This window comes from Hemiscyllium ocellatum, chromosome 39 (genome assembly GCF_020745735.1).
Source record: "Hemiscyllium ocellatum isolate sHemOce1 chromosome 39, sHemOce1.pat.X.cur, whole genome shotgun sequence".
Lineage (NCBI taxonomy): Eukaryota > Metazoa > Chordata > Chondrichthyes > Orectolobiformes > Hemiscylliidae > Hemiscyllium > Hemiscyllium ocellatum.
Window position 1 is genome coordinate 36,544,535 of NC_083439.1, and position 27,647 is coordinate 36,572,181.

Sequence of the window (27,647 nt, forward strand, 5' to 3'; positions counted from 1 at the left end):
AGTCTGCAGAATTTTGCTTTTGTTCTGTTGGATTCTATAACCTGTTTCCTGAGGTTTAACCTCAGGAAACAGGAAAGTTAAAGATTTTATTTTAATTGGCAAAGGGCACTTCCCTTGGTCAGCAGATTTTAAAAGTACTGCATTGTTCAGCAAAGTAGTAAAGACTGAATCCACATCTTTAAAGTTTCCGTAAATCAAATAAAGAAAGTTTTTTTTAACAATACTGGAGTGAAATTATGATCATTTGATGCTGATCTCGAATGAACAGAGATATTTATCTTTGACAATTTATTCTATACATAATTTGATAAAGTTCTAACTGAACCAATTATAGTACCTTCATACACCCGTGATGCTATCTAAACAAAATTAGAGAAAAGATTTTAAAACCTGCTGCTGAGGCTTTATAGGTAGCCCAGCCAGGAGATGTACTCTCATGGTATGTCATTGTATGTTTTTGAGCAATAATTACAATTTTCATTGTTCTTAAAACAATCTTTTCAAGTGCCTGTAGATTTACCAGACTGAAACAAGGTTGGAAATCTAACCCAGCATTGAGTATTGTTAGCTTCACACCAGACCCGTAACTGTGATGATGTAATTATACCACAAAATTAATAATCATGTACATTTCAGGGACTGGGATGTTTTTGGACACAAATAGGTGTGTAGTAAGGGACAGTTTCTTAACATTTTAAGCTGTTATTTGTGTTAATTCATATTGGTTTCTAAATCATATTTTGGACTAGTATACATTATAATTACCTAACCTCTGCAAATTAAATATGATGGGTTAAGAGGGACCACTATCTTATACCATTGTTGTCAATGTATAGCACTGTAGGACCCAATGCCTTCCCTAACTTGATCCATTTTTACAAACAACACCTGCTGTTTTCTTGGTTCTATTGGTACTGACAAACCTAATACAAGAATAGTCCATGTTATAAATGACTAAGACACAACACTGAAGACTTGCCCATACCACAGCAAAAGCTACACGAGTAATAGTGTTTACAAGATATTAATATTAAGGCATGAATCTGAACATCAAATTGCAACATTTATAATTTTAATAATGAATATAAACGTGGAACATGTAGAAGAACACTGATTATAAACAGTCTAATACAATCTAAGCCAATAGTAAAATGCAAAACCCTGGTGAGGCACAGGATATTACAGAATGGCACACTCACACTGATCTGCTTGGTAAGGTAAGAGAAAAGAAGGGAAGGATTTTGATAGTTCCTCCCTTCCTCTCTGACATTTACACTGTCAAGATAATAGGAACGTTCCTCTTTTAAATTGACAGAAAATACTCCAGTGGTGATACTTGACTGGCTTCAGTCTTCAAGAGATCTGGACCATGCTGGAACTTGCTGGTGAGATGATCTATAATCCAAAGATTAAACCTCTGAAGATTGAGTGAACACTTTGGATCAGATGTAGGAAGAAAATGGTCACTCATACTGAACAGCGACATCGTAAAACTATAGCGTACAGTTTAATATATGTATCTTTTGGTTGAATGTTTCTTCAGATCATAGTTATGTTTCATTTTTAATTTAGCTTTGAAGTATTTGCTTATTCAACATGTTTGTAAGAAGACCAGATTATAATCTTCCTTTTGTTGGTTCACATCACTCAGACCTTTTTATTCTGTGTTGCCCAATTCTATGGCAGTGTATATCTACCGTTAAGCATGTTTACATTTTTGACACATATATTTGTGTCTTAACTGCTAACATCTGGTTATGGTAATTTTTTTTCCCCTCATGAAGTTAAGGGGATGATCCAATAAAGTTTGGTTAGACTGTGGTATTCATTACACTGCATACATTTGCTCTAGTTTTCCCAATTCACTGCCTGGAATGTGTGACATAGTTTGCTAATGCTACTGAATTGAATCCATTTGGTTTTATTTAAACGGCTCAAATTTTCTCAAAAGGATTCCTTAAGCCAAATTCTTTCTGTGATTATATGCTCACCTCTCAGTGATCAACCACCAGCTTATTAGCCATTTACTCAGAAAATGATGGGAACATGCTGAGATCAGCAAAGTCCTCATTGTTGTAATTGCCAGTCCCCTGTGTTGGATCTCCAAGCATGGACAACATATCCTGCAAGTACAAACCGACTAAAGCTTAGAGTCTTGAAAGATCCGCATGCAGAAAATATTAAGCCGTCTCATAATGCAAATATTAAGCTTTATGAAAATATTACCGCAAAACATCTGGAATAAAAGCATGTAACTTAGAGATGCAGCTAAAAATGATCAACAAATGTAGAAATGTAATTCGATATAGATGAAAAGCCGTTGGATGTTGTGGAAGGCACAACTCATATTTTTGTCCAATGTCGGTGTAAAAGATCACACAATTTGGAGTGTAAATTGTATAACAACTCACACTTTTGTGAGGTCTGTGCTGATTTTGAAAATCTTCCTTTAGAAGCAGACCTCGCTCACCAAAATGGCCCACAGTGAATAAATCATCTTTGGAAAATTTTATTTTATTAATGAAGGGGTGTAGACTTGACTGGCCGGGCCTGCGTTTATTACCTACCTCTAGCTGCCAAGGGGAAGGTGATGGTGAGCTGCATCTTGAACTGATGTAATCTATGTGGTATTGGTACATCTGCAATGCTGTCAAAGAGGGTGTTCTAGAATTTTTGTCCCCGCGACGCTGAAAGAATGGTAATATGCTTCCAAGTCAGATGGTGAATGACTTGGGAGGGAAACTACAATTGGTGGGGTTCTTATATATTTGCTGCCCTGGATCGTTTAGATGGCAGTGCTCATTAGTTTTGAAAATGATGTCTAATGAACTTTGGTGTTGTTATGCAGTGCATCTTGCAGGTAGTACACACTGCTGCGACTGAAAGTCAGTGGTGGAAAAGGGAGTAAATGTTTGTGGATGCCAATCAAGTGGGCTGCTTTGTCCTTAATAATGTCAAGCTTTTTGAGTTGTTGGAGATGCACTCATCCAGACAAGTTGGTAGTATTTCTTCACACCCTGACTTGTGCCTTGTAGATAGTGAATAGGTTTTGGGGAGTCAGGGGGTGAGTTACTCACTGCAGGGTTCCTCATCTCTGACCTGCTATTGTAGCCACTGTATTTATATGGTGAGTCCAGTTCTATTTCTGGTCAATGGTAACTTCAGGATGTTGATAGTGGGATATCCAGTGATGGTAATGTCATTGAATATTGTTATATTGTCTCTTACTGAGATGGTCATTGCATGGCATTTATGAGGCATGAATGTTACTTGCCATTTATCAGCCCAACCCTGCATAATACTGTTCAGGTCTTACTGCATTTAGATTCTGTTTCAGAATCTGAGTTGTAAATAGCACTGTATATTGTGTAATCATCAGCGAAGGTCAGAGGTGAAGCTGCTGAAGAAGTTTGGGCCTAGTCCATTACCCTGAGGAACTCCTGCAGAGTTGTCCTGGAGCTGAGATGACTGACCTCTAACAATCAGAACGATCTTAATTTGTTCTAAAGAAAGGCCACTGGACCCAAAACGTTGACTCTGATTTCTCTCCACGAACACTGCTAGATCTGCTGAGCTTTTCCAGCAATTTCTGTTTTTGTTTCGATCTTCATTTGTCCTCAGCATTATTCCAACCACGAAAGAGTTTTCTCTCTGAGTCACACACTCTCTCGTTTTGCTAGAGTTCCTTGATGCCACACTCGGTCAGTCAGTCAGTCATCTCACCCCTGGAATTCAGCATTTTTCCCACATCTGAACCAAGGCTGTAATGAAGTCAGGAGTGGAGTTGTATTGGAAGAACACAAACCGAGTGTCAGTGAACGGGTTATTGCCAAGTCCTGCGTGTAGCACTGTTGATAACCCCTTTCATCATTTTTTTGATGATCAAGAATAGAATGAAACAGCAGTACATATGTTGGTTGGATTATTCTGATTTTTGTATAAGAGTCATATCTGGGCATTTTTCCACAGAGTCAGACAGATGCCAATCTTGTAGCTGTACTGGAACTTGATCAGTTTCAATAGGGGCATGGCTAGTTCTGGAGCACTGTCTTCCCTATTATTCTCAGAATATAATTTGGGCACATAGCTTTTGAAGGATTCAGTTTAATCAGCCATTGTTTTGAGGTCACGTGGAAGGAATCCAATTGGCTGAAGACCGGCATCTGTGATAAACTGAGGTAAGCAATCCCATACCAGTGGTTCAGTTCTAAGTTATGACGTCCTGGTGCTCTTGGTATTGAATTGGCTGAGGATTGGAATCTGTGATGCTGGGGACATCCAGAGAAGGGCAAGATGCATTTTCTCCTTCACATGCTTGGCTGAAGAAAGTTATAAATGCTTCAGCCTTTTAATTTAAACCGATGTACTAAGCTCCCCATCATAAAGGATGGGGATGTTTGTGAAGCCTTCTCTGCCACAAAATTGTATAATTGTCCACCACTATTCAAGCCTGGAATTGGCAGGATTGTAGAGCTTTGATCTGATCCATTGGTTATAGAATCACTTAGCTCTGTCTATCACTTGCTCCTTATGCAGTTTGACATACAAGTATCCCTGTGTTACAGCTTCACCAGGTTGACACCTCATTTGTTGTTCTGCCTGACGCTGCACTTGCATGCTGCCCAGCACTTTTAATTGCATCAGAATTGATCCTCAGGCTGGATGGTAATGGTTGAGAGGAGATATGCAGGCCTTGAGGTTATAGAGAGGAGATATGCAGGCCTTGAGAGTGTAGAGAGATGTGGAGGCCTTGAGAGTGTAGAGAGGAGATGTGGAGGCCTTGAGAGAGTAGAGAGGAGATGTGGAGGCCTTAAAGTTGTAGAGAGGAGATATGCAGGCCTTGAGGTTGTAGAGAGGAGATGTGGAGGCCTTGAGGTTGTAGAGAAGAGATATGCAGGCCTTAAAGTTGCAGAGAGGAGATATGCGGGCCTTGAGGTTGTAGAGAGGAGATATGCAGACCTTGAGGTTGAAGAGAGGAGATATGCAGGCCTTGAGGTTGTAGCCTGTGTTAGAATAAATTTTGGCTGTTGTTGATGGCCCACAGCACTTCATGAATACCTAGTCTTGAGTTGGTAGATCTGTTCAAAATCTATCCATTGAACAATGTAGTAGTGCTACTCCACATAACAGAGGGTATTCTCAGTGTGAAGATGGGACTTTGTGCCCATAAGAACTGTGTGGTAGTCACTCTTATTAATAATGCCATAAACATCTGCATCAGGCAGATTGGTGAGGATGAGGTCAAACATGATTTTGTCTCTCGTTGATTCCTCCACTATCTATTGCAGAGCCAGTCTAGCAGCTATGTCCTTTAGGACTCGATCAACTCAGTAAGTGCTGCTGACCCTTGATGATGAACATTGAATTCCCCATCCAGAATACACTCTGTGCTCTTGCCCACCTTAGTGTGTCTTTTTAAGTGGTGTTGAAGATTGAGGAGTACTGTTTCATCAGTCAAGTATGTAGTAATCAATAGAATGTTACCTTGCCTACATATGATTTCATGTTATAAGAATTCATGAGGTTCAGAGTTAGTATTGAGGACACTAAACATCTTCCTCCTGACTGTATACTACTGTGCCACCACCTCTGTTGGATACGTCCTATCCCAATGGCAGGATGGTGAGCACATTGTCTGGGAAATTGTAAGGCCATTCTGTGAAAATGAATATGTGGCTGATGCTTGACCCATCCATGAGATGGTTCACCCAATTGTGGCACTGACTCACAGATGTTAGTCAAGAGGACTTTGCAAGGTCAACATGTCTGATTTTGCCATTGTAGTTTCCAGTGCCTAGGTCGATGCCAGGTGATCTATTGGTTTTGTTACTTTTTTTGAGGCTTTTAATGTTTCATACAACTGAGTTGATTGCTAGGCAGGAAGTATTTAGGTGTTAATGACATTTCTGTGGGTTGGAGTCACATGTAGGCCAGCACAGGTGCAGATTTCTTTCCCTAAAGGGCACTAATTGGACCAGATGGGATTTTATGACAATCAGCAACAATTTCATGGTCATCATTAGATTTTTAATTTTAGATATTTTTGTTTGAATTAAAATTCCAACATCTGGCATGGTGGGATTCAAACCTGGGCTCCAGAACATTAGTTGGATCTCAGGATTACTTTCCAGCAACAATGCACTACGCCACACCACCCACTTTCCACTCCTTGCTCTCAATTTCTTTCCTTCATAAAATCTCCAAAAACTAAGTTTGATTATTTAGGTGCAAGTAATTATGTTTAAAATGTTCCAATTGTTTTAAAAATATTCGACGGATCTGACTACGATTACCTGACAGAAAATAATTTTGTACTTTTTTTTCCCAAAGCATTTTCAGACAATTAAAATTGGGTTACTCTTAGGTGTTGGACTGGCAGTGATTTAAAACATTTTTTTTGTAGTAAACCCAATTTCAAATGTATGAATCAAACTGGAAAACATACTTTTAAAAAAAATTGCTATTTAAAATGTTACATGATTACTCTGGATAAAGGCAGGTTTTCCATTTGCTCTTATATAGAGTCATAGATCATGGAAACTTCGGTCCAACCACTCCATGCTGAACATAATCCCTAACTAGTCCCACCTGCCTGCTCCTGGTCTATATCCCTCCAAACCTTTCCTGCCTTTTAAACATTGTAACTGTGGCCAAATCCACCATTTCCTCATGTATTCCACATGCATAAAAAAAATTGCCCCCATGTCTTTTTTAAACCACTCTCCTGTCACCTTAAAAGTATGTCTCCATAAATGAGTTTGAGTGGAAACACAAGGCTTTTCAAAAACATGGGCATAATTCCGTACTACTAATTGTGCCCAAATGTTTGGTCCAAGGAGAAACAATGGATCACCCCACATCGGGGTCTGGATAATTCCATACAGAAGATGGTATTTAAAACGGGATTTGAGAACCTTGGCCAGTGCACAGAACAAGGGCCCAGGTGAGGGTTGGTAGCAAGAGCAGGGCACAGCCCGCAGCAGGTGCCCACCCCTTCCAAATGCTGCTGGGAGCCCACAAGTGAACCCAAGGGGTTTTGATTTTTTGGCTTATTGCACGTCTGCTGCTGCTGACTGAATATCTGAAGGGATGAAACAAGGCTCTTATTTATTGGGCAGCACTGGGCATAAGGACAAGTCATGAAAACAAATGACAGTGATGCTGCTCGGAGTAAATTAATTGTATGATGATGATGTGATTTTACGGTTGTCACTGATTGTGTGAGAATTTCACAATAGGTTAATTTCTGTCTGAATACTAGAGTGAGTAGAAAGTGTAGAGCAAATGAGTGAAATTTCAGAAATAGATGAACTTTATGCAGACCCTCACCTGAAAGACCTCTGGTTGTCCTGGTTGTTGATGTGTATGCTGTTCACTTGCCTGTTGATTATGATGCTGGCCTTGCCACTGAGACCATACAGCTGAACCTTCAGATGATCTTCCCTGGAACTGTCCGCTACTCTGTCCACTCTCAGCTGTGGGCAAGATGTTGATGCATATCAAAAACAAATACTGGCTATTTTTAGAAAATGTACAGTAGTTATCACAAAAATGCTTCCACCCACAACAAATTAAAAACTCAATGATCAAACTGAGTAGTTCATTTCTTTACAACTGCTTCCTTTTAGAAGCTAATGAATTTACTGTGACATTATTCTCACAGTACGTTGAAGACAATACTGAGGGGATGGGTTTGGCTGCTGGACGGTAGTGAGAAACATCTGTAGCATCCAAGGGTTTGCTAGGAAGAAAACTAGCAGTCACACTAGGAACTGAGCTCACGCAATGATGACTAAAAGGTTAACGAGAAGACAACATGGGCGAATGGGCAGCACTGCTGTCTCACAGTGACAGGTACCTTGGTTCAGTTCCAGCCTCAAACGATTGTCTGTGTAGAGTTTGCACATTCTTCCCACGTCTGCGTGGGTTTCCTCTGCATGCTCCAGTTTCCTCCCACAATCCAAAAGATGCGCGGGTTAGGTGAGTTGGCCATATTAAATTGCCCCTAGTGTTCAGGGATGTGTAGATTAGGTGCATTAGTCAGGGGTAAATGTAGAGGAATAGGGTAGGGGAATGGGTCTGGGTTGGTTACTCTTAATGGATCTGGGTGGACTTATTGGGCCAAATGGCCTGTTTCTACACTGTAGAGATTCTATGAAGACCCAAGGCTAAGTGTGGGGCCCTAAAAATCTCAGGCCCCAGTTAAGAAAACCTCATTAAACATGTTCCCAGTAAGAATTGGATAATTTTATGAGTTCCAATTCTTTTTCTAATTTTTCTTTAATCTTAATACAAACTTTATCATCCAATATGTAATGGTCAAATGAAATAGGATGGTAACACGGTAAGCTTCTGTGGCTAATGCAATATCACATATGCATATTCTGCTTTCTTAATACAAAGTGGATTGAAAAGCACTCCTTCAACACTAGGCATGATTATAAACCAGTTGACTTAAACTATATATATAAAAAACCTGAACAAGCAGAATACAACGTTCAGTGTGTGGTCAGATAATGCCATGTATGCCTTGGATAATGGGAAAGAAATAAGACACAAAACTTGATTTAAATGTAGGTATTAGATCACTCTCAAACCAGATAAATGTTTTAGTTTTCAGGATGCTAGGGCTAATGAGCCCATTCTGTGTGTGACAGACAGAAAGGGTAAGAAAGAGAGAGAGAGAGAAAGTGCTGAAGTTCAGTGACCTCTATCTGAAGTCCATGTGGTTACTTACTGAGCTGGAGCAAGGACTGCAGTTTGGCCATCTTTTCAACAGTTTAATTAAGCAAGGACAGTTGGTGGTCAAAATGAGAAAAAGCAATCCTTTTCCTAACAAGATGCTTAGGCTGCCAGCCATGCTGATAATTTTGAATGATTGACATCCCAGGGTCAACTTACTGCTTTGAAGGTTCAGAAATTTGTGAAAGTAAACAGCACTAGTGTTCGGCATGTCTCAGCTGTGGCTCCCTGTTTGGGTAGCTTTAAATTCCCATGGCTACACTCTAATTTAATTTTCAACAACTTAATGTTAAAGCAACAAGCTGAATTTAACCTTTCCAAATTTTAAAAATTAGAAAATTGATTTTGTTGAGGTAAGACAGGTAAAAACCAAGTTGTTACAATACAATATTTTCTGTCTATAGAATCAGCTTTAGACATTCTAGAATCAGAGAAATCTACAGCACAGAAAAGGCCTTTCAGCCCATTGCATCTGTGTTGGTCAAAAATAACCACCTAAATATTTTAATCCCATTTTCCAGCTTTTGACCCATAACTTTGTATGGCTTGAGTACATCTAAATACGTCTTTAATGTTATTCTTCTGTCATTGCAACTTTAATTTTGTGATTTTTCTGTCATTGCAACTTAAAATCCTTCGTTAGTTTTTCCCCTCTGTATATTTGTAAACTTACAGTCCTATGAGATTGCTACACACCTACAATTTAGCCTCACCTCCAAGCCTGACCTTCATTGCTTTACCACCTGCTGTCAGTATTTTTAGCTGCTGAGGACCTACTCTGACAGTGACTTTGTCTCCCTCTGTCTCTTCCCCCAAGCCACTCCTTAAAATCTCCTTCTTTGACCAAGCGATGGTAATGTGTCTAAAGTTTCCTTACGTGGTTGAAAATGTCTCAGGAAGCTAAAGCACCTTGGGAGGTTTAACTGAGAGACAAACAGATGCATGTTCTTTATGGGAGCTGAATGCTGGCTTCTAATTCTGTGTTTGTAGTTTTTGTAGTATTTGCAAATTGTTCTCTGATATGTCCCTACATGTTCAGGTATGCTTTAATGTTGTTTGTGAATATTTATGTTAAATCTTTCTTGTATTTTGCTTGTGTGGCACTTTCAAAAGCAACGTTCACTAAAATAATGAAGGGTGGGCAGAAGTGTTCACACAGGAATTTGTAGAAGTCTGAAAGATAGCTCTTGAGGCAAAGGCTATAAAATTATTCAAAAGAACAGTATTTGAGAAGGAAGAACATGAAAAGATAAATAGATAATAACAAGAAATGGGAGTTCAGTATTTAGATTTACTGGAAAAGCTGGCAAGTGATAGTTTGGCTCAATCAATAGCATTTTTATCCAAGTCACAGTTTGAGAGTTGAAGCCCCACTTGAAGATTTGACCAAGTGTATGACTCGAAGTGATCAAAGCCATTTTTTGAGCAGAGTGCAGCACTATAGATCAGCTTTGAACTCAGTGAAGGGCAGAATGACTCAAGGGGCTGAACTGCCCATTTCTGGTCTTATATCATTGCTTGCTGGGCACAGATTTAACTGCTGAGTTTGCCCATACAACAGCAACTTAACTTTGAAAGTATGTATTTGGGCTTGGCACATTCTGAGGCCAAGAATGACATTACACGAATGTTACAACACTAGTTTTCTTTAATACAGGGATGGGTTTTCCTGGACAGTAAATGTTTTGTAAAGACTGGAATAGGGAGAAATGAACTCTGGTATAACAATAGATAGTTATTTAGAATGATTTTTGATTGCAGCATGTAAGTTTCCTTTATTTTTAAAAAACTTTTCCTTTGCTACCAGGCGCTGTTCTAAAGACACATTACAGTAATATAATACTGGAATCTCTAGATTTTATTTAGCAATTTCGTGGTTTTCTTCCCTAAAATAAAATAGCAAACCAATCAGCAGTGGCTTCACAGACATCATCAGATATTTCAATTACAGATTTTTATTAAATTCAAATTCCACCACCTGCCATGGTAGATCCCTAGAACGTTACCTAGGTCTCTGGATTAACAGTCCAGTCCAGAAGTAGGCTGTCTGGCCCATTGAGCCTGCTCCACCATTCAGTAGGATCATGGTCAATCTTTTCATGGCCTCAGCTCCACTCACCCATCCTCTCACTGTATCCCCTAATTCCTTCACTGTTCAAACAAAATCTATCTTAGCTTTAAAAACATTTACTGAAATAGCATCAACTACTTCACCGGGCAGGGAGTTCCCCAGATTCATAACCCTCTGGGTGAAATTCAGTCCTAAATCTGCTTCCCCTTATTTTGAGGCTATCCCTCTTGTTCTAGTTTCACCTGCCAGTGGAAACTTCCTTTCTATGTCTATCCTACTAATTCCCTTCAATATTTTTATATGTTTCTATAAGAACCTCCTTCATTCTTCTAAATTCCAATGAATATAATCCCAGTCTACTCAGCTTGTCCTCATAAGCCAACCCCCTCAACTCAGGAATCAACCTAGTGAACCTCCTCTGCAACCCCTCCAGTGCCAGTACATCCTCTCTAAAGTAAGGAGACCAAAACTGCACGCAGTACTCCAGGTGTGGCCTCACCAGCACCCTGTCCAGCTGCAACATAACCTCCCTGCTTTTAAACTCAATCCCTTTAGCAATGAAGGGCAACATTCCATTTGCTTTCCTAATTACCTCCCCTCTGTCCACTATACTTATTTCAAGGTACATGTTCCTAAATATTTAACATGCGATTGGGACAAGGCTACTAAGGAATTCAGTGACTTCATAGGACTATACCTGTGTTTGGTTTTCTCTTTTGTTAACAGACTGATGTAATTATGCAATTTATATTTCTCAATTTTCACATCAATAAAACAGTGACTGCAGTTCCTCCACTGTCACTGTCAGCCACAAGTAATTAATTTAATTAAATATTTTGAAATGCTTAGATGACATATGGTACCAAAACCAAATACTTCTTCCTTCGTATTTCTAACATGACCTAACATGGCGAACAATTAATTTAGCTGAGACACCAGTCAAATTCATTCAACTTCAAAACAAATAAATTCTTCAGCTCAGCCCAATTCAATCAATAACAACAAAACAAAAAGCATTCAAAGCCTCTTAATTCAGCAAAGTCCATTACACATAAGCATTATATCAAAAAGATGTTGCAGGGATCAGTGTACTTGTGGCATTTTGATGGAGCAGTATTGCTTCAAGGCTATTGATAACTTTGTCATAGAGTCACAGAGTTGTACAGCACGGAAACAGACCCTTCGCCCAACTCATCCATGCCAACCAGGTTTCCGAAATTATACCAGTCACATTTACCTGCTTTCGGCCCATATCCCTCTAAACCTCCATAAAAACCAAAAGAACTGCGAAAGCTGGAAATCAGAAACTGGGCGGCACAGTGGCACAGTGGTTCGCACTGCTGCCTCACAGCGCCTGAGACCCGGGTTCAATTCCCGCCTCAGGTGACTGACTGTGTGGAGTTTGCACGTTCTCCCCGTGTCTGCATGGGTTTCCTCCGGGTGCCCCGGTTTCCTCCCACAGTCCAAAGATGTGCGGGTCGGGTGAATTGGCCATGCTAAATTGCCCGTAGTGTTAGGTAAGGGGTAAATGTAGGGGTATGGTGGGTCGCGTTTCGGCGGGTCGGTGTGGACTTGTTGGGCCGAAGGGCCTGTTTCCACACTTTAAGTAATCCAAAAAAAACAGATATTGCTGAACATGCTCAGCAAGTGAAATCAGAATTAATGTTTTGAGTCCACTGACCCAAAGAGGCTCCTGAAGGAACCCAAAGGGTTCTGAAGAAGGGTCAATTTACCTGAAACGTTAACTCTGATTTCTCTCCACAGATGGTGCCAGACTTGCTGAGCTTTTCCAGCAGTATTTTGTTTTTGTTCCCTCTAAACCTTTCCTATGAAATGTACCTGATCAAATGTCTTTTGAATGTTGCAATCGTACCCATTCCACCATTTCCTTTGATGGCTCATTCCACTCATGGACCACCCTCTGTGTGCCCCTCAGATTTCTTATAAGTCTTGCCTTTTTCACTTTAAACCCATGCCCTCTAGTTTTAGACTCTCCTACCCTGGGGAAAAGACATTGGCTATCTCCCTTACCTATGCCCCTCCTGATTTTATAAACCTCTATAAGGTCATTCCTCAGCCTCCTACACTCCAGGAAAAAAAAAAGAGTCCCAGCCTATCCAGCCTCTCCTTATAACTCAAATCCTCCAATCTCAGTACCATCCTTGTAAATCTTTTTTGCACCCTTTCTAGTGATGCCACTTTGAAGGAACTATATACCTCCACCCCTCGGATTCTCTGTTTGACAATATGCCCCAGAATCCTACCATTAACTGTGTCAGTCCTGTCCTGATTTGTCTTACCATAATGCAAAATCTCGCATTTATGTAAATTAAACTCCACCTACTATTCCTTGTGCCACTCGCTCAGTTCACCAAGATCCCATTGTACTCATAGATAACCTTCTTCACTGACTACTGTACCACCAATTTTGATATCATATGCAAAACAAATCTCCTATATTTGCATCCAAATCATTTGTACAAATGACAAACAACAGTGGACCAGCACAGAGCCTTGTAGCACAGCACTGGTCACAGGTCTCCAGAACATACACCCACCACTACCCTCTGTTTCCTACAGTCAGGCCAATTCTGTCTCCAATTGCTAGATCTCCCTGGATCTCACCTTACTAACCAGTCTACCTTGCAGAATTTTATCGAAGGCCTTCCTAAAGCCCATGTAGACAATGTCTACCGCTCTGCCTTTATCTATCTTCTTTGTCACCTCTTCAAGAAACTCAATCAAGTTTGTGAGACAGAACTTCCCAAGCACAAAGCCATGATGACTATTCCTAATCATGTTTCCAAATTCATGTTTTCCTGTCTCTCAGACCTCCAACAAATCCCGCACCACTGACATCAGGCTCACCAGTCTGTAGTTCCCAGGCTTCTCCTTGCAGGAACATCCTTTTTTCTTAAATAATAGCACAACATCAGCCAACCTCCAGTCTGCCAGCATCACACACATGACTGTCGATAATAGAAATATCTCTGCTTTGGGTTCCACAATTTCTTCCCTCGCTTTTTACCATGTCTTGGGATACACTCGATCAGGTCCTCGGGATTTATCAACCTTTATGAGTTTCAAGACCTCCAGCACCTTCGCTTTTGTAATGCAAACTCTTTTCAAGACATCAGTATTTATTTCCCCGAGTTCTGTAGCTTCCATGTCTTTCTTCACAGCAAATACCGACGTGAATCTCATCCATCTCTTGTGGTTCCACACATCGATGGCCTCATTCATTTTTAGGAGGCCTTATATCCCCCTAATTACTCTTTGTCCTTAATATACTTGTAGGATCTCTTTGGATTTTCCTTAACCTTATCTGCCAAAGCTGTTTCATGTTCCCTTTCTGCCTTTCTGATATTGATCTTAAGTGAACTCCTATACCTACGATACTCCTCAAGAGATACACTTGATCCCAGCTATCTATACTTGATATATGCCTCCTTTTTCTTGATCAGAGCCTCATTCAGTGATCCAGTGTCCCCTTCTCCTGCCAGCATTTTCCTTCATGCTACCAAGCGTTGAAGAAGTTTACATTTCACAAGATATCTGAACAATGTGCCTCCCCTCTCATGAAAAACACCCATACATATAAAAACTTAGTACTAAAATCTACACCTCATGAACCTAGAAAGGTAAAGGTGGAAATCTTTAATGATACATTGGGTGTTGCAAAAAATAAGGCAGTCATCCAAATGAATAACATCAGAAGGTGATTTGTCTGTTAAGAGTTTTCCATTTTGTTTATCTCACATGAGTCACATGATTTTTCTCCTGACTACGAAATTAAGTCCTGTCGAACCCCTATTTCCGTGCATTCCGTTTCTGTAATTTACCATGGCCTGAAAATATTACATGGAACATACCAGAAATAATTCCAGGGGGCTACCAAGGAGGTAAATTTCCCATTTAAATGATAGGGTTCGCTCCTATCTGTGGTTTCAGGCATCTGCAGTAGGTCTTGGAATGTATCACCCATGGATACGGGGGACACCTATGTTGTTCTGCATTCTCTCCTCAATCAGAAATAGGGCAACGCCAAGGATAATGTCAAGTTACTGAGAAGACAGGAAGAGCTTAAAACGTTGCATCACACTTTCTTTGCCCTTTTAATAATTCCTGTGCATACTACAACAACAAGCACTTATACTGAACCTGCTTCACAAAGAGTATTTATGTTAAAATTGACTTGGAGACAAATATACATATTTAGTCTGATCGCTAAAAACTTCATTAATAAGGAAGGTCTTAAGCAGAATATTAATGGATGAAAGAAGTAGAGAGATACAGAGAGGAAGCTCCAAATCTTAGGGACTAGATGACTGAATTTCACAAAAGAAATAAGACACTTTCTAACTCCAGGTGAAAAACATTCTGATGCTCTAGCATACTTCATAACACAGGCTCAACACGATTTCAAAGAAAACATATTATTGTGCAAAGTAAACTGTGCTTTTCCTAACACTGTCTGAAAGTTATTGAGCAGTAAATGAACACAACTGAAATCAGTTTGAATGAAGATTATGAATCAACAAAGGGAATAAGTCACTGGTGGGACAGTAACTAATACCAAACTTTTGCCAATAGTGGCTGTACTTCAAACAAACTATATGTTAATAAATAAAAATAAATTGTAAGTGGGGTCTGCAAGAGTAGATTGAACAAATTAAATTGGCCAAGGTAGCCTTAGAGGATAAATTCATAGTGTGTATATGGGACATTTTAGGGAACCAGGAAACGGGTCAGTTTAGACCCAGTAACGTGTAATTAGACAGGATTAATATCCATATCGTAAAGAATCCAATATGCAAAAGTGATCACAATATGATAGAATTTCAAATGCAGTTAGAGGTGAGAAATGTAGCTCTAAAACATAAATCCTAAACATCTACATTCCTGCAATTTCCCTACAGCTCTTAATTCTTTAGATTAATCTATGTATCTTACACTAAAATAACACAATGACTTTGCCCCACATCTCTCTGTGGTAAGGAGTTCCAAAGACTTGCAATAATTTGAGAAAAGAAATTCCCTCTCCGCTCAGTCTTAAATCAGCACCACCTTTATTCTCAGAATGTCCTCTGGTCCTAGCCTCTCCCACGTCAGGAAACACCATTTATCCTGTCAAGCCTCTTAAGAACCTTATATGTTTCAATGAGATCACCACTCATTCTTTCAAATTCCAGTGAGTAGAGCCCCAATCTGTTTAACCCTTGCTCATAAGACAATCCCTCCATACCAGGTATCATCCTAGTTAACATTCTCTGGATTGTCGCCAATTCAATGATATCTTTCCATAAACAAAGGGGCTAAAACTGCTCATAGTGCTGTCTCACTAGGACCTTGTACAGTTGCAGTAAGACTTTCACATTCTTGTACTCCAAGACTCTTGAACGAAGCACTAACATTTCGTTCTGATTTCCTGCTATACCTGTATGCTGTTTTATGTACAAGTACTCCCCAAGTTCCTTTGTGTTGCAGCTTTCTGCAGTTTTCCCCATTTAATACTTCGTTCTTTTGCTCTGCCTTCCAAAACGAACAGTGGTCTCAACAATGTCCTGTACAACTGCAGCAAAACTTCCCTACTATTATAGTTTATTCCCCTTGCAAATAAACAATTGTCATCATCTGGTGAGTTGAGAATGGAGCTGAGCATCGAACAAACATCAGTGAGATTCCCCAGCAAGCATTCCTACATCGAATCTTATGATGGAGGGCACGGTAATTAATGAAGCTGCTGAAGATAGCTGCACCGAAGTCACTGCCCTGAGGAACTCCTGGACCGAGAATCGAGTTGATTGGACTCCTACAATCACAACCATCTTCCTTTGGACTAAGTCTCACTCCAACCAATGGAGAGCTTTTCATTTTTGATTTCTATTAACTTTAAATTTGCTAGTACACCTTAATGCCAGAATTTATCAAATGCTGCTTTGATGTCAAGGACAATCACAGTCACCTCTCTTTACCTTTGGAATGAATCTCGTTTTTCCTATTCAGATCAAAATAATATCATCAAGACACAATGGCCCTGATGGAACCCAAGTTGAGCACTGGTGAGAAAACTGTAAAGTGTGCCAAAAATGGGTCACATTTGAAAAGGTCACATTTTAAAACACTTTAAACGGCAGATGGATTTCCAGTGAGGAAAAAGCAATGCATGAGAAAAACAAACTTTTTTTGTGTTTACTTGCAACAGATGATTGTTGGCATGAATGCCAACAGTGCAATGAATTTACAAAGAATGGGGAAATGTCATCTGATCAAAATGACAATCCCCAGTTTACATTATTAAAAGGCGCAGCAAACCTATGATTGCTTTCTCTATCTGGTGACAGATATCCTATTTGTTTGCTCTGCTTGAACGAATGTGTAAGAATGAAATATCTAATGAAAATACATGTAACTTTCCCAAATCGAATGCTCCTATAAGTAATGTCTTTTAGCCTTTAGACAGTTTAATTTTAAAAGGGATGAAGCAATAGAAGCCTGGAGGTTAACATAAATCTTTGAAGCTTGCAGAATGAAAGTTGGGGGCAGCATGGTGGCTCAGTGGTTAGCACTGCTGCCTCACAGCGCCAGGGACCTGGGTTCAATTCCAGCCTCGGGTAACTATCTGTGTGGCGTTTGCACATTTTCCTTGTATCTGCGATGGGTCTCTTCCGGTTTCCACCCAAAATCCAAAGATGTGTAAGTTAGGCGAATTGGCCATAGTGTTGAGGGATATGTAGCTTAAGTGCATTAGTCAGGGGTAAATGTAGAGTAATAGGGTCTGGGTGGGTTACTCTTCAGAGGGTTGGTGTGGACTTGGTGTGGCGAAGGGCCTATTTCCACACTGTAGGAGTTCTATATGTAAGTTGACAAGACTGATCAGAAAAAAAACATATGGAATGCTTGAATGTAAAAATGGAGGCACAGAGCAAGCAAACTAAACCTTCATAAAATCATAAGTTAAGCCACAACTGAACTTGTAGTGATTTTTTAATGCAATGTGTTATGGACCATATCAGACCCCCTTAAAAAATTTGAAGAAGGTAGCGTAGATGCTAACCTTTTCTTATTTTAAAAGTAGATGTGAAGTGAAGTGCGTGTTCCAAATTTGAAGCAACTGGTTAAACTACTTGATGTTAAGCAAAACAACTCATTTAAACACTGTAGTGAAAATACAAACAAAAGAAAGAGGAATTTAGATTAACTTAACTATTGAAAAACTAAACAGAACCATAGATATAGTAACATCCCATAAACTCACCCCTTGGCAAAAAGGCAAATTTAGACATTAGATTAGATTACTTACAGTGTGGAAACAGGCCCTTTGGCCCAACAGGTCCACACCGACCCGCCGAAGCGTAACCCACCCAGACCCATTCACCTACATTTACCCCTTCACCTAACACTACGGGCAATTTAGCATGGCCAATTCACCTAACCTGCACATTTTTGGATTGTGGGAGAATGTGCAAACTCCACACAGAGAGTCGCCTGAGACGGGAATTGAACCCGGGTCTCTGGCGCTGTGAGGCAGCAGTGCTAACCACTGTGCCACTTCTCCAATCCAGGAGGGGAAAAAACATCAAGAGAAAATTCAGAAAGAACAGCAGTTAGGAGACATTAATTGAAGCTTCCAACTCTTTTAGAGACCCCAGAGATGGCTCTGCCTTACCACCTAATTTCAAAAACCAGGAAAAATAATCTCAAAGTGACAGCATCGTCACAAACATGGTGATCTAGAACACCATTCCTGAAATAGTGATGGAAAGAGATTCTACTGTGATTTTCAAAAGGGAACTGCATAAAAACTTGACAGGAAAAACATACGGGCTGACTGGCAAAGGCCAGGGTATTGGAGTAATTCAAAAACCTTTTTAATGGATCAATCAGGAATGATGAGCCAACTATGTGTCTCCTACATTGAAATGCTTCATGAGTTTGCAACACTAAGTTGGCTCTTTTTGAAATCATTCTCTGATCACGAGAACTGAACATACAGAAAGAGATATTCAAGTTACGAGCAGTCTGAATATTACTGATACAAATTTAAGATAATCTATTTGAACACAAAGCAATTCAGACAAATCCAACAGAGGTAAGCCTACATTTGAGGAAGAGAGTAGCAGTGTAAGATTGTTAAATATTAAAATTATTGGTGTGTAGATTTATTCCTAGATGTCCAAAGATTCAATTCACTGTGTTTATTTGCATATCACTGTGTACTTTATCCAAATACCAAAGACCTATAATTCTCTGGTTTATTTCTTTGCAGAGATATTCTCTGATAATTCACTCAGAGAATGCATGATTTGATAATTACTGTTTTCATCCAATTTATTTATTTACGATGCCAATGCATGATAGGCTTTAACACATTAAATTTCTGGGCATGTTGTAACAAACTACAGTTTGTAAAGAATACATCCAAACAATTCTGAGGAGTAAATAATCTGTGAAATTGTAAAAATCTATTTATCACAGGAAGTGAAGCATAATCATGTCGAGAAATCAAGTTGCCTGGCAAGGAATTCAAAACTGGTATTCAACATTTTGTTTAAACTATGGGAGTTTAACTGATACGTTTTAAAGCTGATATAAAGCTGATCTCAATGCACTGGGGCTACCCTGCTATGCTTGCATTTTGTGTCTGAACATTCTGATTTCCAAAGGAGACCCAAGGATCGATTAACAGAAGCAAAATATTGTGGTGTTCGAAGTTTGAAATAAAACCAGAAAATGCTGCAAGTACTCAGCAGGCCTGGAGGCATCCATAGAGAAAAGTACAGAGTTAACACTCCAGATCTATGACTTTAATCAGAATTGAAAACAGTGTGTGATTTACACAAACACAAAGCAGTGAAAGGGGTGAATTATTTGGGACAGGGTGGAGAGAAAAGAGAAGATCTGTGATAAACCGGAAAGCAGGAGAGGCCAAATAATATGATGATGTGTTAAATATTTGATGATGCAAAGAAAAGGGAGTGGTCATGGGACAATAATAAACAAAGGTGTGGTGTGCCTAGAATTCTGAATGAATCATGATGGAGTGGTACCTGAAAACAAAAAAATGAGCAAAGGCAACTAAATGGGAGTACAGAGATTATAATCTCAGACTGTTGAATTCATTGTAGAGTTTGAAAGACATAAACGTGACCTGTTTCAAGATAAGATGCTGTTTCTTGAGCTTATATTGAGCTTTGATAGAACATTACAAGTGCCAGGGACAGACAAATTGTCTGGGGCAAAGTGGAGAGTCAAAATGAATGAGTTACCCTTACGTAGAGCAGACACCAAACCTGTGTCTGACTTCCAAAATTTAAATAAAATGAATTTAAATCTTCACCACGTTCTGAGTGAGTAGTGTGCTCTCAGCTCTTAACTAACCTTTCTACCAATTACTTGCAATCTGTGTCCCTAGATATTGCTGTCTCTGGTAACAAAAGAGTAGGTTCTTCCTATCCACTCTACCTAGGCCCTCACAATGCCCAGATCTTCAGGTGTCTGAGTAGCCAGAGACAAAGCCCGCTCCGCTGCTGTGAGGCACTGAGAAGCACGGTTCTGTTGTGACAGTCCAGCACATGCTCAATACCGGGCACTGCTAGTATTGCAGAGTTGATAAAGAATGGCGCTGGAAAAGCACAGCAGGTCAGGCAGCATTCGACGAGCAGGGGAGTCAATGTTTTGGGTATGGCCCTTCATTAGGACTGGGATGGGGAAACGGGGCTGAGAACTAAATGGGGGGATGCTGAGGCTGGGGCCAAGGTAAATGGGAAGGTGATAGGTGGATGTAGGTAGGACGTGATTGGGATCTTCGTAGGATACATGGACCAGTTCCACTTCTACAACTACACTGGCACCAACCCCCACCTTTTCCTCCGCTACATCAGGTGCAGGAGAGAGGGCTTCAGATACTTAGACCATTGGGATGCCTTCTGGGGAAAATTGGACCTGTACATGAAGGACGGGTTGCACCTGAACTGGAAGGGCATAAACATCCTGGTGGGAGATTTTCTTGCGTGGTTCGTAAGGGTTTAAACTAGTTTGGCAAGAGGGGGGGAATCAGAGCTACATATCTGAGAGGGGGGTAGATGTACATGGGGCAGTGACGGGATGTAGTGAATCTATTGGGAAGATTTCTCACGCCATGAAACAAAGGGATTGGTTAAAGTTTGTCTGCTTTAACGCAAGAAGTATCAGAAATAACAGTGATGAACTTAGAGCATGGATCAGTACTTGGGACTATGATGTTGTGGCAATAATGGAGACTTGGGTTTCACGGGAGCAGGAATAGTTGCTAGATGTTCAAGGGTTTAGAACTTTTAAAAAGAACAGGGATGGTGGAAAAAGAGGAGGAGGTGTAATTTTGCTAATCAGAGAGTGCATCACAGCTACAGAAATGAAGGTTGTCATAGAGATGTACAGCATGGAAACAGACCCTTCAGTCCGACCTGTCCATGCCGACCAGATATCCCAACCCAATCTAGTCCCACCCGCCAGCACCCAGCCCATATCCCTCCAAACCCTTCCTATTCATATACCCATCCAAATGCCTCTTAAATGTTGCAATTGTACAAGCCTCCACCACATCCTCTGCCTGCTTATTCCATACACGTACCACCCTCTGCGTGAAAAGGTTGCCCCTTAGGTCTCTTCTATATCTTTCCCCTCTCACCCGAAACCTATGCCCTCTAGTTCTGCACTCCCCAACCCCAGGGAAAAGACTTTGTCTATTTACCCTATCCATGCCCCTCATAATTTTGTAAACCTCTATAAGGTCACCCCTCAGCCTCCGAAGCTCCAGGGAAAACAGCCCCAGCCTGTTCAGCCTCTCCCTATAGCTCAAATCCTCCAACCCTGGCAACATCCTTGTAAATCTTTTCTGAACCCTTTCAAGTTTCACAACATCTTTCCGATAGGAAGGAGACCAGAATTGCACGCAATATTCTAACAGTGGCCTAACCAAGGTCTGTCTTTTGAGTCAGTGTGGGTAGAAGTTAGGAACAGCAAGGGAGCAGCTACCTTGTTGGGGATTTTCTACAGATCCCCTAAAAGCAATAGGAAAATTGAAGAACTCATAGGCTGTCAGATTTTGGGAAAATGCAGATGTAGCAGGGTTGTTGTTATGGGGGATGTCAACTTTCCCAGTATTGACTGGTACCTCCTTAGTGCAGATGGTTTGGATGGAGCCGTTTTTGTCAGGTGTGTTCAGGAGGGTTTCCTTACTCAGTATGTAGATAGGCCGACAAGGGGAGAGGCCATTTTAGATTTGGTGTTCAGCAATGAGCCAGGACAGGTGTCAGATCTCGCGGCAGGAGAACACTTTGGTGACACTGACCACAACTGCCTCACATTTACCATAGCCTTGGAGAGGGAAAGGAGCAGTTACTAAGGGAGGATATTTAATTGGGGGAAAGGAAATTATGATGCTATCAGACAGGAGTTGGGAAGTACAGATTGGAAGGAACTGTTTCACAGAAAGAGCACAACAGACATGTGGAGACTGTTTAAGGAGCAGTTGTTGCAAATGATGCATGTATTTGTTCCTCTGAGACAGGCAAAAAGGGGTAAGATTAAGGAACCTTGGATGATGAGAACTGAGGAGCTTCTCTCATAAGGAAGAAGGCAGGATCTAGCACAGTTTTAGAGGATTACAGGCTTATTAGAAAGGAACTCCGAAATGGACTGAGGAGAGCCAGGAAGGGGAATGAAAAAGGCTGGGCAGGAAGGATTAGGGAGAACCCAAAGGCATTTTACTCATGCGTGACAAATCAAAGAATGACCAGGGAGAAGGTAGGGCTAGTCAGGGATAGCGGACGGAACTTGTGTGCGGATACAGGTAGCCCGAAATGAGTTTTTTGCTTCAGTTTTAACTAAGGAAAGGGACCTTGTTGTGAATGAGAAATTTGAAGAGTTGGGAAACAGGCTTGAACAGATCAAGATTGATGAAGTTGATGTGCTAGAAATTTTGGAAAACATTAAACTGGGAAGCCCCAGGGCCAGACCAGACTTATCTCAGGCTGCTCCGGGAAGAGAGAAAGGAGGTTGCTAAGCCGCTGGCGAAGATCTTTCCTTCCTCACTCTCTGTGGGAGTCGGACTGGAGGATTGGAGGGAGGCGAATGTTGTTTCTTTTTTCAAGAAGGGGAATAGGGAAATCCCTGGCAATTACAGACCAGTCAGTCTCACGTCTGTGGTCAGCAAGGTTTTGGAAAGCATTCTGAGGGATAAGGATTTATGAATATTTTGAAAAGCATAGCGTGATTAATGGCAGCCAGCATGGCTTTGTGAGGGGCAGATCATGCCTCATCAAATCTTATTGAGTTCTTTGAGGAGGTAATAAGACAGGTCGACGAAGGTCAAGCAGTGGATATGGTGTATACGGACTTCAGAAAGGCATTTGATAAGGTTCCCCATGGTAGGCTCATTCATAAAATCAGGAGGTATGGGATACTGGGAGATTTGGCTATCTGGATTCAGAAGTGGTTGGCTGACAGAAAGCAGAGAGTGGTTGTAGATGGAAAGTATTCTGCCTGGAGGTCAGTGGTGGGTGGTGTCCCGCAGGGCTCTTTCTTGGGCCTCTGCTCTTTGTAGTTTTTATAAATGACTTGGATGAAGAGGTTGAGGGGTGGGTTAGTACATTTGCCGATGACACAAAGGTTGGAAGTGCTGTTGATAGTATCGAGAGCTATTGCAGGTTGCAGCGCGACATAGACAGGATACAGAGCTGGGCTGAGAAATGGCAGATGGAGTTTAACTTGGATAAATGCAAAGTGATGCATTTTGGAAGGTTGAACTCAAATGCTGAACATAGGATTAAAGACAGGATTTTTGGCAGTGTGGAGGAACAGAGGGATTTTGGTGTTCAAGTACATAGATCCCACAAAGTTGCCATCCAAGTGGATAGGGTTGTTAAGAAAGTATATGGTGCTTTGACTTTCATTAACAGGGGGATCGAGTTTAAGATCCGCGAGGTTTTGCTGCAGCTCTACAAGACCACAATTGGAATGTTGGGTCCAGTTCGGCTCATCGTATTATAGGAGAGATACAGAGGCTTTAGGAGAGGGTGCAAAGGAGGTTTACCAGGATGCTGACTGGAGTGGGGGAGAGGGTGTCTTGCCTTACAAAGGGAGGTTGACTCAGCTCGGACTTTTCTCTCTGGAGAGAAGGAAGAAGAGAGGTGACCTGATCGAGGAATACAAGGTAATGAGAGGCATGGATATAGTCAATAGCCAGAGACTTTTCTCCAGGGCAGGATTGACTGGTACGACGGGTGACAGTTTTAAGATATTAGGAGGAAGGTATAAAGGAGCTGTCAGAGGAAGGTTCTTTACGCAGAGAGTTGTGAATTCATGGAATGCGTTGCCAGCTGTGGTGGTGGAAGCAGAGTCATTAGGGACATTTAAGCGACTGCTGGGCATGTACATGGACAGCAGTGAAGTGAGGGGTGCATAGGTTAGGTTATTTTATTTTAGATTAGGAATAATCCTCGGCACAACACTGTGGGCTGAAGGGCCTGTTCTGTGCTGCACTTTTCTATGTTCTATGTTGTACACTGATGACTGTATCAGTGCTGTCTTGTGCTCTCCTGACGAGTTTGAACAGTTCATCAACTATGCCAACACCTTCCACCCCAAATTCACCTGGATGATCTTCGACATCTCCGTCTCCTTCCAAGACCTCGTTGTCTCCAGATAACTGACTCAATATAGACATCTACTTCAAATCCACTGACTCCCACAGTTACCTGGACTACCTCTCAACACCGCAGCCCCCACCCCCATCTCCTGTCAATATGTGATCCCTCACTCCCAACTGCTTTGCCTTCACTGCATCTGCTCCCAGGTTGATCCATTCCACTCCAGGAAATCCCAGGCGTCCTCCTACTTCAAGGACCATATGTTCCCTCCCCTGTGATCAACAATGCCCTCAATTGCATTTCCTCCATTTCCTGCACCTCCACCCTCAAACCTCAGTCCCCGCAACCACAAGAATAGAATCTCCCTGGTCCTCACATTCCATCCCATTAATCTCCAAATCCAGCACATCATCCTCCGCCATTTTCACCACCTGCAGTCACACTTCACCACCAAAAATATATTTCTACTCAGCGAGTCGTGAGTTCATGGAATGCTCTGCCAGTAGCAGTGGTGGACTTTCTCTCTTTATGGGCATTTAAACGGGCATCGGATAGGCATATGGAGGATAGTGGGCTAGTGTAAGTTAGGTGGGCTTGGATCGGCGCAACATCGAGGGCCAGAGGGCCTGTACTGCGCTGTATTTTTCTACGTTTCTATATTTCCCTCCCCACCCCATTCTGTAGGGACTGTTCCCTCTGCAAATCCCTCACTGGGTCCACATTCCCCACCAACCCCTTCTTCACATCTGGAATCTTCCCCTTGCTGCTGCACGAGTTGCAAAACCTGCACCTACACCTGTCCCCTCACCTCCATCCATGGCCCCAAAGGATCATTCCTGATCCAGCAGGCACTTCCTTGCATATCCTTGAACCTCATTTACTGCATTCATTGCTCTCAATGTGGTCTCCTCTACACCGGAAAAACCAAGTACAAACTCATGGAACGGTTCAGGAAACATTTCTGGTCCGCATGCACCAACCAACCCCACCTTCTGGTGGCTATCCATTTTAACTCCCCTTCCCAGTCTCCCGATGACATGTCCTTCATCATATCTACCTCAGCCCCCTTCCCAATCGCAAGTCCTGATAAAGGGTCCTGCCTGAAACATCAACTCTCCCGCTCCTCGGATGAAGCCTGACCTGCTGTGTTTTTCTCCCCCCAGCACCATACTTTATCAACTCTGATTCTCCAGTATCTGTAGTCCTCATTATCTCCTAGCTACTGTTAATATTGCAGCTATATCCACAAAGATTATGAAACATAGAGTGAAGGAGTTCTGGGAATTTGAGTAAAGAAGGGTTCGAAAAGCTAGCTGAGAAGACATACTGAGAGGGAATTTTCAGAGCAGGTTGTTGGGAAGGAAGACAGGGAGGCTACTGAATTCAGTGGATTTCCCAACTGCAAAGAGATCCCCAGAAGAAAGTACTCAACTTTTCTTTCTACCATTTTATAAACTTTAAAAAAAATGTCCTGCCTAGCTCTGCCCTTATTCATTTACACTCAGTTGGCAGGCTGCTGATTTTGGTGCTTGCGCACTGTCTGTTTTAAGGATATGAGCTGGGGTGGGCGGGAAGGTGGTGTGCTTGTCACCCAGCCAAATTGCTTGCCTATCCATTGAAAATACAACTGGTGGAAACATGCAATATTAAACCCAGAGTTTCCGACCCCAACTGGAAGATCTGGGTCAATATCATACACTTACATTAACTCTAATTGACCTTCCAGTCTCAAAGAAAATATACCTTACATATTCAATCATACCTCATAGCTAAAAATCTTGATTCCAAGAAACATTCCATGAGTTCCTCTGTATTTGGGCAGAAGTGGGTGCTGCAGATGCTGGAGATTCCACCCCACCAACCTCCTTATACATTCCATCATCTGCCAACATTTCTGCCACCTTCAAATGGACCCCACCACCAGGGATATATTTCCCTCCCCACTCCTATCCACTTTTCGCAAAGACCATTCCGTCTGTACTACATGATCAGGTCCACACACCCCCATAACCCACCCTTCCCTCCTGGCACGTTCCCCTGACACTGCAGGAATTGCAAAATCTGCGCCCACATCTCCCCCCTCACCTCTGTCCAAGGCCCAAAATGAGTCTTCCACATCCATCAAAATTTCACCTGCACTTCTACACGTCATTCATTGTATCCGTTACTCCTGATGAGGTCTCCTCTACATTGGGGACACCAGACGCCTTTTTTTTTAGATTAGACTTACAGTGTGGAAACAGGCCCTTCGGCCCAACAAGTCCACACCGACCCGCCGAAGCGCAACCCACCCATACCCGCACACCTACCCCTTACCTAACACTACGGACAATTTAGCTTCGCCAATTCACCTGACCCGCACATCTTTGGACTGTGGGAGGAAACCGGAGCACCCGGAGGAAACCCACGCAGACACAGGGAGAACGTGCAAACTCCACACAGTCAGTCGCCTGAGTCGGGAATTGAACCCGGGTCTACAGGCGCTGTGAGGCAGCAGTGCTAACCACTGTGCCACCGTGCCGCCCAAAAAATCAACGACATTGTGCATGGTTCTGCCTTCTCGCAGAACACTTCAGAGATCATTTCTGGGACACCCGCACCAATCAATCCCACTGCCCCGTGGCCGAAAATTTCAACTCTCCCTCTCACTCTGCTGAGGACATGCAGGTCCTGGGCCTCCACCACCGCCGCTCCCTCACCACCTGACACCTGGAGGAAGAACAACTCATCTTTCACCTCGGGACCCTCCAACCCCATGGCATCAATGTGGACTTTACAGTTTCCTCATTTCCCCTCCCCCCACCTTATCCCAGTTTCACGGTGGCATAGTGGTTAGCACTGCTGCCTCACAGCGCAAGAGACCCGGGTTCAATTCCCGCCTCAGGCGACTGACTGTGCAGAGTTTGCACATTCTCCCCGTGTCTGCGTGGGTTTCCTCCGGGTGCTCCGGTTTCCTCCCACAGTCCAAGCATGTGTGGGTTAGGTGAACTGGCCATGCTAAATTGCCCACAGTGTTAGGTGAAGGGGTAAATGTAGGGGAATGGGTCTGGGTGGGTTGTGCTTCAGTGGGTCGGTGTGTACTTGTTGGGCCGAAGGGCCTGTTTTCACACTGTAAGTAATCTAATCTAAATCTAATCTAATCTAAGCTCCGTACCATCTTCATGACCTGTCCTACATGACAATCTTCCTTCCCACCTATCTGC

General features: G+C 41.9%; 1 protein-coding gene across 6 annotated transcripts in view; it reads right to left on the bottom strand.

Moving 5' to 3' along the window:
- Positions 1 to 244: 244 nt before the first annotated feature.
- The window catches only part of arnt2 (aryl-hydrocarbon receptor nuclear translocator 2), a 464,688-nt gene continuing 437,285 nt past the window's right edge, over positions 245 to 27,647 (bottom strand). For 4 of the 6 annotated variants that reach the window (XM_060853233.1, XM_060853237.1, XM_060853236.1 and 1 more), the window contains 3 exons: positions 7,330 to 7,475; positions 1,992 to 2,123; positions 245 to 1,435 (listed from right to left, as the gene is read on the bottom strand). In XM_060853233.1, the coding sequence (XP_060709216.1) occupies positions 2,025 to 2,123; positions 7,330 to 7,475 (245 nt within the window). In that variant the 3' untranslated portion in view covers positions 245 to 1,435; positions 1,992 to 2,024. The remainder of the gene's footprint in view (positions 1,436 to 1,991; positions 2,124 to 7,329; positions 7,476 to 27,647) is intronic. The other 2 variants (XM_060853234.1, XM_060853235.1) reach the window with 2 other exon arrangements.